Genomic DNA, 12019 nt, shown 5'->3' with positions numbered 1-12019 from the left:
CATATTGACTAGAGTCATATTGACCAGAATTAGCTAGAAAGCTAAGTAGCATCGAGATTTTTCCATGTTGGTTATTTTCTATAAGGAATTTTAGGTTGACAGTTAAAAGTATGACTTTCTTTAAAACTCTTTTCTTGCCCTCTTAAAAGGCCAAGTAGCTCAGCTCTTCAGTGTCATTCTAGCTTTGTCATATATCTAAGAAATTCCTATTTGGGAAAATATATATGTATCATTTTTTTTTCTTTTGAGAAAGATTAACCCTGAGCTAACATCTGCTGCCAGTCCTCCTCTTTTTGCTGAGGAAGACTGGCCCTGAGCTAACTAACATCTGTGCCCATCTTCCTCTACTTTATATGTGGGACGCCTACCACAGCATGGTTTGCCAAGCAGTGCCATGTCCGCACCCGGGATCTGAACTGGCAAACCCCGGGCCGCCGAAGTGGAACATGTGCACTTAACCCCTGCGCCACTGGGCCAGCCCCAGTATCACTTTTTTTAAACAAATATCTGTCCCTTCTAGATTCATTTAGACTTTCTGATTGACTTTTTTCTCCTTTTCCTTTTTAAATGTTTTATTAATGGAATTAAATGGGCATTTGACCAAAGAATTGTTGGTGTATGCATGATGAAATAATAGTCTTGGAAAAGTTACTTTGTCTTAAGAGACTACCTGATTGCTAGAGTTAATAGGTGTCGATTTTTATCTGAGCAGGAATTACCCTTAATTCTAAGGAGAAACTGGAAGCACCATGGGAGATGACAGTGAGTGGATGAAACTGCCAGTTGATCAGAAATGTGAACACAAGGTAAGACTTTGCTAAAATTCAAACTTCAGTGTCATTGGCTTGTTTTATACACATATACGGTGTGATATATACACACATATAAAGCTGCCTAATGATTACACGATACAACTGAAAAACAGCATACTTGGGAGGTTAGACAGTTTCAGCAAGATGATTTCTCGTGTTTGAATTGTTACCTCTTTAATGCCGTATTACAAAGAAGGAATTAGTAATACTTGGGTACAAAGTGAGATACATTTGTAGTGGCCTATTATGAATTCTAGATGACTTTGGCAGAATGTCATAAATCTTAAACACTTAGAAGAAGTAGTTTAGTAGCTAATCTTTTTTGAAAACTATCTGAATTCCTTAAACTCCTTTTTTGTTTCTAATCATGGAGTCCTTTGTTCAAACTGCCTGGTAAAGGGTAGTCACTCTCTCCCCAACTCCCCAAATGAGCAGGAAATAATAATAATATCATTAAATTTTGTTTTTCAAAATACTGCTTTTCTTTTAGCTATGGAAAGCAAGGTTAAGTGGGTATGAAGAGGCCCTGAAGATCTTCCAGAAAATAAAGGATGAAAAGAGCCCGGAGTGGTCCAAATATTTAGGATTGATCAAAAAATTTGTGACTGATTCCAATGCAGTGGTTCAATTGAAAGGATTAGAAGCTGCGCTTGTTTATGTCGAAAATGCTCATGTAGCAGGAAAGTAAGTAGTTTCTTTCCAACTATTCTGGTAAAAACCCTGTCTGGTGCTCCGTGGATTAATTTATATATATTTATGGATCACTGTCCTTAGTTATTAGCACTTCTAGAAGATACTATTTTCTTACTTTCGTAGCTCCTTGATACTTGTTTCATTCAGTGCTTATCTGCTTGCTGAAATCGAAATGGTACGTGAGATCTCTAAAGAGGAGCAAATTAGGAATCAAATCTCGAGTTTTTACTTCAAGGTTTGATAAGCAAGTGATTTTCCTTTTGAGTCTTTTGTATGAGAGTTACTCTAAACTAAGAGGGAAAATCTGTAGTAACTTTTAGAAGAAACTGAGATTGTTAATGCAAAGGAATTATCAGAATTTCACTGAAAACATTTGGGCCCCACAAAAATCTTTTTGTACAAGGGTTCCCAGTAGGTGATCTTAGAAACATTTCCTTCTCCCTGTGATTATTAGGCGTTTTTATCTCTTATGAGAGGTGATGCTAACTAAACAACCTCTGTGACTCTCGGCCTATTTGACTTGAGCCACGGATGATAGAGGTTTCTAATAACCCACTGTCCCATACCTCATAAACCTGATTTTTCTAACACTACTCTTTATGTCATTGAAAGGAACCTTCCATACAAAAATAAAAGTGGGGACCCTTGGCTTAATTGCACAGGAAATATACTTGACTGACTTCAAAGATTATACCAATAATGGCAGTCATTAATTTGACAGTTTGGGTAACCAGTGTCACCAAGTTTCCCTTGCCATTAGTGAGACCATTGCTTTTTTAATTTCATTTTTCTTATAATACTGGAAACTTTTTTGACAAATGCTGCATGTAATCCCAACCCACTCAGTTCCTCTAATTTCCAGTAGACAGGTTTTATTTAATTTAGAAGAGACGCAAGCAATAAAGTTACTGTAAAGTCTTGCCAAGGAGTCGGAGCAGCCCTTTGTTATTAAAGGTATATATCTGTTCCCTCTGTGAAGAAATTTTCTGTCCTAAGCAGTATTTAAAATGATTTTTTAAAAAAATGTCAAAAAAACTCTGTAATCCTAGTTTGGTAAAATATATCTGTATCTCTATCTGTCAGTTTGTCTATCTATATACATATAGAAAAGTCTGGAAGGATGGATACCAAAAAGTTGAAAGTAATTTTCTCTGGGTAGAGGGATTTCAAGGAATTTTTGCTTTCTTGTTTGAATTTTCTACATTTATAAACACAAATGGTGCTTCTCTGTCATTATGTGATGTGACATGTTAAGCTTTTATGGTTCGTGTGGGTTTTTCTTTAATGTTCTTGGCTGTAAAATAAATATCTCTAATTTTTAAAATTTCTAAGCATTTTAAAAAGTATCCCTCCCGCCCCCTTCCATGACTTTTTCCCAGCTCTTTCTACTAAAGTATGTTTTTGTGTGTGGGGTTGTTGTTTATAATCTATATTACAGAACCACAGGAGAAGTTGTATCAGGTGTTGTAAGTAAAGTATTCAACCAACCCAAAGCCAAAGCCAAGGAGCTAGGCATTGAGATTTGTCTAATGTACATAGAGATTGAGAAGGGAGAGGCTGTGCAAGAAGAGCTCCTAAAAGGCCTGGACAACAAGAACCCCAAGATCATAGTGGCCTGTATAGAGACGCTGAGGAAAGCCTTAAGGTAAGACCTTTTCTTTTTGCTTTAGTTCCCTTAACTACACTTTCTCAATTGAGTTTGGGTTCCTGCTTTAAACAGAAATGGAAACTGCTGGACTTAAGTTGACATGCCACACCAACCAGAACAGTGACCTGGAAAAGCTGAAGTCGTTCCTCAAGTGGGACACTTTGTATTCAGTAATTTTAGCCTTTAAGTGTGTTGTATGGTTATTTTATCTAAATCCCTTTCTAATGAAGATGAGCAGGGGACATTTCTGACCTGTTCTCGGATTATGAGTTGGCCTTTTCACGGAAAAGCACCCCTTGGGGTACTTAAGCAGCTCTTTTTCTCTTGTTATCCTGAACCATAAATTTCTGACTTTCAAGTGTTGGCTAAAAACAGTTTGTTGGCTAAAGCAAATCTTTGTTTAGGTGCCTTTTTAGTAAAGTAGAAGCAAATGCTATATGCCTTTTAAACAGAAACATAGCAACAGCAGATAGAAAATAACTCGTACTCTTATGTAATAAGTTATTTTCAACCCTAGAATTTCTCGTCGTTTCGTGGTAAAGTTTTTCATGAATGGGATCTCTGTCAGGAACAAGTGGCTGTAATTTGCTATGGAAATCTGAATTAGACAAACCACTAGTTTGTTCTGATTTGGCAGTCCTTCTAATCAGATATCCTGTCCCAATACTATCCACATGAGGGACTTTAGAAAGCAGCTCTAGTGAAACCCTAGAGATCTTCCCAACTCAACTCTCTTGTGATTTCATGTATGACCTCCTTCTTGGAGAAAATGCTTCCTTTGGTGTTTATCTTATGTGAAAGTATCAAAATTCTTAAATTTTGTTAAACTATCCTCAATTTATAAGTCTTAAACTTTTATGTTGTCTTTCGCTTGGTTCATAATGTTCTTTTATAAAATTTGACTTTCACTTAGATTCTCGTGAATCTGAAGAAAGTTTTCCTTGTTTCTAACCTATTATAGTATATATAGTTGGCATGTGTTTTTATGAGTAGTAAATAGTGTGCTCATTCTCTCATCTTTGAAATTTAGTGAATTGACTTGGTCGTCAAGACCGTGCTTGTCTTAGTAGATCTGTTCTGTCCTTAGTATCGGATCTCTTAATAAAAATATTTATTATACTATACTCTTCTACCTTTAAATTAGAAGTTTCTAATCTAGAATGCTATAAGCTCTGGTTATTTCATTTTTATGCTGACTGGGAGAATAGGGTAGAAGAAGAACAAGTTAGGTATATCTTCTCAGTCTGCCATGTCCGTGTGTTTAGTCCCATCCTTGGCTGGTTCTTTCTTTGTCCTAAAGCATCTCAGAATACTTTGGTAAAATATATCTGTATCTCTATCTGTCAGTTTGTCTATCTATATACATATAGAAAAGTCTGGAAGGATGGATACCAAAAAGTTGAAAGTAATTTTCTCTGGGTAGAGGGATTTCAAGGAATTTCAAGAATCTGTGGTGCAACTAGGCAGCTCTCTGGGACCTTCAAGAACCTTGGGCCGAAATGTTCAGTCCTAGGTTCCAGAGCTATCACTAACGTAGATAGCTTCAGGAGACCAGATATGTTCTGTGGCCCTTAAAATGGGCTTCTGGAACCCTTTTTTTCCTATAGTAATATGTTTAGTATCAAAATTAGGTTTTGTTTTGTTAAGGAGTCTATTTTCCATGTGGACCTGCGTCATCTGTTTTTTTTGATATCTTTTGGAAGTAGGCCAGGATAGAGAAATAAAAAAAATTCAGATGAAACAGTAGTAACATAAAGGAAGATTAAGAGATCCCAAATGTTAGGTTCTTCAGGCACCATGATGAGTATCGCTAAATAGAGCGGTTTATCATCCCCGTAAGTTCTTATTTTTCTTTAGTCTTCAAGGTCAGCTGAGCCAAGTTAAAATGTTCTTTTCTATTAAAATAAAAGGGATTTTAAAGGAAGTTGTGCAGATCATGTAGTTTATTTCCATGTTATGATACCTACATCTAAACTATTTATACAACCAGGTGTCTTGTTAAATATCACTTTCCTGGGAGGGTATTTTCACAGTCTCCTCCTTTATCTATTGGAATATGTCAGTAGCTATTACTGAAAAATTTTGTTGCATTTGTGCACAAGATAAATTTGTATATATCAGATAATAGGTTAATAATATTTATAGGTCCTGCTGCAGAATGTCTGTTTTTTCCTAAAAAATCTCTCTTGCTTCAGAATTTGTTATTCAGAAATGTTAGCAGTGAATCAGAAAGCTAAATTTGGCCAGTTGGAAACTTAAAAACACAATATGTGACAGATATATAAGGTTAAATGTGCTACCTTTTTAAAAGAAGTCAGAATGCACCTGTTTTTCCTGTGAAAAACTGAAGCAAAGAGAGATTTAAGTTGCCTGGAGTTACAAGGTGATAGCTTTGAAGTCAGGAATGAAACACAAACTGGCAGGATAGTGATCTGTCGAGTTGAGTGAACCACCATAATTATAAGAACTATTAAAAGTTTGTTAAAAGTAGATTTCACTCATCTAAATATTTAGAAACTGGTTTGTTTATATTTTTAAGCTTTTATGTGTATATACATATATATTTAAGATATTACACCAGTATTGGTCTTTTATAGATTTGAATTATTTCTAGTCTGGTTACCTAGAAAGATAGCTTTAAAATGGTAATATTATTTTGGACCCTAGATATTAAATAATATTCTTGGAAGAATGACATCTAAACATAGATCTGGTTATGAGTTTTTTTTTTTTTTTTTGCTCCCTTAAAAAAAGTTAACATATCTAACTCTGTTAATGAGTAGGTATGGAAGTATGAGTGGGTGAAAGCTAACACTTTACCCAAGCATATTGCTTGTTGACAATTTTTTTTCCAATTTTTCACTTCTAGTGAATTTGGTTCTAAAATCGTCTTACTTAAGCCAATTATCAAAGTGTTGCCAAAACTCTTTGAGTCTCGAGAGAAGGCTGTTCGAGATGAAGCCAAACTAATTGCTGTGGAGATTTACAGATGGATTCGGGATGCTCTGAGACCCCCATTACAAAATATAAACTCTGTCCAGGTAGGCACAAAGGTTTTTAGTTATCTTTGCATAATATGAAGATGTTTCCTTCTTGTCATTGTTGTTGAGGTCCTGTCCTTGCAAATAACTATTTTTCATTCTTAATTTTGAAAACAGTTGATTTTTCTGAGCATAGCTAACAGTGTCTGCTGTTACTTTGTCCTCTCAAGTTGAATACCGTGCATTCAGGGCCTCCAGTATGTTAGTGTTGAATCTATAGCAGTTTTTAAAAGATTCCTTTATAATGCTGTTGGGTGGCAGGACTTGATATCTGTTTAGACAAAATGCATTTTTACCTGTTTTTATTAGTACAGTTGGTTTTGGAGACTCTATCTGATATAAACGTATCTGAATTCATGAAGTAATGAGAGTGTCCTAAAAAGTGGATTTTATTCTTTTTTCTCAGTGCTTAATCATATATCTTCAGTGTAGTAAATTTGTCAGTTTTACTTATGCTACAAAATGTATGCAATTTAAATTTATCTTTTCTTGTTTGACCTGTTGGGGCCACATAAATAAGAAACTGGGTTCTGATATATTAGTAAGTGTAAATGTGAAGTCTGTTCTCTAGTGGCAGAGATGTAGATGTAGATGTTTAAAATATTTTATCGTGTTTGCAGTTGAAAGAACTAGAAGAAGAATGGGTCAAACTGCCAACAGGTGCTCCTAAACCAACTCGATTTTTGCGTTCCCAGCAAGAACTAGAAGCTAAATTGGAACAGCAACAGGCTGCTGGTGGTGATGCTGAGGGAGGTAAGCCAATTCTAAACACTGGTTTCTGTAAAAATTAGCAAGAATGGGTCCTACCACAAGAACCTATGTTCACTAGACACCTTTTGTAGGACTGCCTTTTAATAAAATCTAAGTAGTTCATAGCATTAATAACTGATCCCTTCTGTATCAAGGTTTCATCTAGAGTATGAAAGGACTGATAACTGTTTGATAAGTAATTAAGGTTTGTTTTGTTTTTCTCCTGGAAGGTGGTGATGATGGTGATGAGGTACCACAGATAGATGCGTATGAGCTTTTGGAAGCAGTAGAAATTCTTTCTAAACTTCCTAAAGACTTTTATGACAAAATTGTAAGTAATGGTAAATTTTTTTCATCTATTTCATTTTAAATCGTTACTTGAGTATAATTAGAGAATGCGCTGCTGGACTCTTTTCCTGGTGCACCCCCTTCCACCCCGAGTCTTCCCTAATCAAGTGAGTCAGCTGCTGCTTCTTTGTTCTCATACTACTTTGTATAAGTATCTGCTATAGCACTTTATTGTACAAGTCTTGCCAAAAACCAGATATTATTCTTGACTTCTCCCTTTTTCTCATCTTTTTGGTTTTACCTCTAACTCTCTCTCAAATTCATCTCCTTTTCTCCATCCCACTGCCCCTGCTTTACCCCAGGGTTTCTCAACCTTGGCATTGTTGACATTTTTTTGCTAGATAATTCTTTGTTTTGGGGGGCTGTCCTGTGCATTGTAGGATGTTTAGCAGCATCTCTGGCCTTTATCCACCAGATATCAGTAATAGCATTTGAAGTCATGACAATCAGAAAGGTCTCCAGATTTTGCCAAATGTACCCCAAGGGACAGAGTTATTATCCCCAGTTGGGAAACAGTGTTATCCCAACCACTGCCATCATCTCTTGCCTTACGTGCTGCAGTAGTCTCCTTATTAAGACTCCCGTCTCTGCTCTTGCCTCTTTCCTGTAATATTTCACAATGTAATTAGAGATGTCATTTTTAAAAATGCAAATCTTCCTGTATCATTGGCCATTAAAACCCCTCAGTGACTTCCAAGGGTTTTAAGATGATGTCTGAGATCATCCTGTGGCCGTTGAGGCCATCTATGGCACCTTTGGGGCCCCCGCTTACCTTCCAGCTGCATCTCTAATTGCTCTCTCTCCAGGGTCCAGTCATACTGAACTTCTCTCAGAATGAAATGTGCGACACTTTTTTCCACCCCCAAACTCTGGGCTTTAACATATGCTGTTCTTTCTGCCTATAATGTGCTTCTCCCCCACTGACTTCATAATACCTCTTTATCTTCTAGGTCTCACCTTTAGCATCACATTTTAGGGGAGATCCTACCTGACAGCTTAAACTAGGTTAAGTCCTCTTGTTATATTACCAAAGCATCTTGTACTGCTTCTTTCTCTCTTTCTTTTCTTTTCCTTTTTTTTTTGCTGAGAAAGATTTACCCAGAGCTAACATCTGTGCCAGTCTTCCTCTATTTTGTATGTGGGTCACTGCCACAACATGGCTGCTGACAAGTGGTAGAGGTCCATACCCAGGAACAGAACCCAGACCACCAAAGCAGCACACGCCAAACTTAATCATGAGGCCATAGAGGCGGCCCCTTGTACTACTTCTTTCATAGTGGTCATGACCTAGTAGTTATTTATTGAAGATCTTCCTAGCTCTGCTATCAGCGATTTGAGTATTCTGTTAACTTCTGACTAACAAATAGATATTTGATAAATTGAATTGAACTGTAATCTGCTCCAGAGTGATGGGTTTGTCATCTTCTTTGTATTTCCAGTTCTTTCCAATAGTGGATATTTAAGTTATTGAATGATTGCTTGATCTCTAATGAAGCATATCTCCTTTATGGCCATAAAAATGAAAGGATTAGCATTGTATCCCCAATCTAGAAAGCTAATCTCCAAGATTAGAACAGTTTTGATTGTTGGTTACGTGATTGTTCTTTTCTGGTCTCTTTAATGTTGTCAATATGGAAATTCCTTTCTCCTGTAGTTGTGCCACTGTGAGATGTGCTAGAAATGCTTTTATCAATGTTTTCTCTTATACCTGCTTACTAACATTTGCCTAGGAAATGAGAAGGAAAAGTCTATGGCATCTTATTCTGTTTACTTATTATAGAACTTTAGGTTTATGAAATGTTCTGAAAATACTTCTTATTTATGAACAAAATTTTATATATATGAACAAAACATTCTGATTGGTTGCAGTTTTGCAGTTTTGTTTTTTAATGAACTTTAGAAAAAGTTTCTAAAAACAAAAAATAGTTACATATCTTTGAATTAGTAGTGTGGCAGAAATAAACTTATTTTGCTGTCTTGTTTTCTGTTCTACAAGTGAATCATATTATGTCTTACAGGAGGCAAAAAAATGGCAGGAGAGAAAAGAAGCCCTGGAGGCTGTGGAAGTACTAGTGAAAAACCCCAAGCTGGAAGCAGGCGATTATGCGGATTTAGTGAAAGCTTTAAAGAAGGTGAGTGCGAGGGGTTTCAGCGTCGATGTCCCAACAACAGACTAGGCCGTTGAATCTCTCTTCATCAGTCATCCTTTTTTATCACAACTGCATTGCCATTTAAGGAACACTGTTGGTGGTTTTTAAATTATAAGCATTCATTTTTAAAGGATTGTTTAAAATGACTGTGCTAGGTTAGTCTGGAGAGATTGGTTTTCAGTCTTGGTTTAGTATCACTTTGACTTTAAATAATGCTATTTGATAGCACGCACAAACCTCAAGGAAAAGAGGGTCTTGCTGATCTAGAACCAAGTATTCCAGTTTTATAATTCTGTAGGATGAATAATTTAAATTGGCTCTATTTAATGGACCAAATATTAAATATGAAGAATGTTTTCTCATTAGCTAGCAGATGATGCCACACTGTATTGTGTCAGCGTGTAAAGCAAAGGATGTCCGGATATGTGGTCAGTCATAAAGCAGGCAAGTACTAAATAAAGAAATATTTTTAGAAAACACTCCTGGGGCCCGCCCCGTGGCCAAGTAGTTAAGTTCGTGCTCTCTGCTTCAGCGGCCCAGGGTTTTGCTGGTTCGGATCCTGGGCACGGACATGGCACCACTCATCAAGCCATGCTGAGTCAGCGTCCCACATAGCACAACCAGAGGCACTCACAACTGGAATATACAACTATGTACTTGGGGGGCTTTGGGGAGAAGAAAAAGAAAGAAAAAAAAGAAGAAGATTGGTAACAGATGTTAGCTCAGGTGCCAGTCTTGAAAAAGATAAAAAGTAAATACTATTTTGGTATTGCTTAGGTCCAACCAAGTTGAACATTGAGGTGGATATTTTTGTGTATAATGGCTTTTCATAACATCTGAAAATACAGATCAAACACTGTGGCTGTAGTTAATAGAGCTTAAGAACAAACTCTGAAGACATCTCCTTGAATACTGCAAGGTTGAAAACTTTGTTTCGTTTGCTTCTCGGCCTGAAATTACAGAGGATTAGAATGTTGGGGGGGGAGAGGTTAATCTTTAATTATATACACATGTAAGTACAGTAATTCTCATTATTCATGGTAGTTATGTTCTATGAAGTTACCAGAACACTGAGTTAGCGAGTGCTGAACCATTGCTCCCAGGGGAAACCGAGGGTTAGGGTCCTGCGACCCTCTGGTCACAACATATTCATCAACCAATCAATACATAACCTTGTTTTATTCTGTTTGAAGAGACCTTATTTAATATATACTCTTCATTCATTAAGATTGAACTCACGGCTAACAGCGCAATAACTCATGGCCGAACAAAGCTTCATCTAACACATGTATTTTGCACTTAGGAATGCTAGACAGTGCTTCAGCACTACATTTGGGGGCCATTGTAAACAGTGAAAGCATCAAGAAAAAGTGCAAAAGTGCAAAAAAATGCATCACTAAATAGACCATGAAAAAGATGCTTGTTTACAGCATGAGAGCTGAAAGAAGGCAGATTTGTTCAGTCTCAGCTGGGAATGTGCACATCAGGCAACTCAGATTTTTCACAGCCCTGTGCTTGTCTGTGAATGACCAGGAAAGTGCCACAAGTATTGATTTTGGGATTATAAATAAATTTTAACAGGAAGGGAATTCGCAAATAGGAAATCCGTGAATAATGAGGATGGACTGTGTTTTCTCATAGTCAGCCTTCCTATGCTTTCCTCCTAGTGGGATTTGGAAGCAGGGATATGATTTGTCAAAATCTTTGTTTAGTCATCAGCCCTCCATCTTGAAGCCACAGACTTAGGCAAGATTAATTAAAAGGGAATTGCCCCGAGGAAAGAGGTTTCACCAACCCGGAGCCTGGGAGGAAAGAGGAAGAGTAGAAGGCTAAGAGAAGGGAAATGAGATTCTAGTGGCCTTGAAGAGAACTTTAGATTCTCTCTAAGTTCTGGCATATAATTTTTTCCCCCTGATTTTTATCATTTTATTTCGAATTTAATGCATCTCCAAAACCTGAATCACTTAGGTGTATTTATATCTGAAGCTGAAACCCTGTTTAATGTCAAATTGACAGACCTGGAATTTTCAGTTGTCATAACAGCTAATTTCAAAGGCAGTACAATTCATCTGATTAACCATATTTGTCTCCTTAAATATAACATCTACTACCAGGAAATATTACAAAGAACTTTTCCCAATATTTGACATCAATTAAACTTCTCAACAACCTTGAGAGATAGATTTTATTACTCAGATTTACAAATGAGGGAAACAAGACGTAAACAAGGAAAGTATCTAAGGTCATTAAACTACTAAGTGGCCTGGCATGGAATTTTTATCAGGAATCTTATTGCTCTGTGCCCGAATTCTCAATGCCTCAAATCAAAGCTTTTATTTTTTATCTGATGATAAGGAATATTAATTGATGTTCTCTTCCTGCATTTTCTTAGGAAATTAGCTATTCAAATAAAGACTGTTCTGTGATTTCCATTGGCATTGTGAATATAAATCTAATCTCTCACTGTGTTCTATGTAGAGAGGATCATGGAGTTTGTTACTAGGTAGACACAGACAATAGATATCTGTGAGCTCTAGAGTAGCAGGAGAAACTTCTTTCCCTCTTGACATGGTGGAG

General features: G+C 36.7%; 1 protein-coding gene across 6 annotated transcripts in view; it reads left to right on the top strand.

Moving 5' to 3' along the window:
- The window catches only part of CKAP5 (cytoskeleton associated protein 5), a 95181-nt gene that overhangs the window by 28407 nt on the left and 54755 nt on the right, over nucleotides 1-12019 (top strand). For all 6 annotated transcript variants that reach the window (XM_023653981.2, XM_070229403.1, XM_023653980.2 and 3 more), the window contains exons 2-8: nucleotides 713-806; nucleotides 1303-1496; nucleotides 2944-3150; nucleotides 6023-6194; nucleotides 6815-6947; nucleotides 7175-7275; nucleotides 9311-9424. In XM_023653981.2, coding sequence (XP_023509749.2) covers nucleotides 750-806; nucleotides 1303-1496; nucleotides 2944-3150; nucleotides 6023-6194; nucleotides 6815-6947; nucleotides 7175-7275; nucleotides 9311-9424 — 978 coding nt within the window. In that variant the 5' untranslated portion in view covers nucleotides 713-749. The remainder of the gene's footprint in view (nucleotides 1-712; nucleotides 807-1302; nucleotides 1497-2943; nucleotides 3151-6022; nucleotides 6195-6814; nucleotides 6948-7174; nucleotides 7276-9310; nucleotides 9425-12019) is intronic.

The sequence above is a fragment of the Equus caballus genome, chromosome 12 (genome assembly GCF_041296265.1).
Source record: "Equus caballus isolate H_3958 breed thoroughbred chromosome 12, TB-T2T, whole genome shotgun sequence".
Lineage (NCBI taxonomy): Eukaryota > Metazoa > Chordata > Mammalia > Perissodactyla > Equidae > Equus > Equus caballus.
The sequence above is the reverse complement of the archived record's forward strand: the minus strand, read 5'-3'. Positions and strand labels throughout refer to the sequence as shown.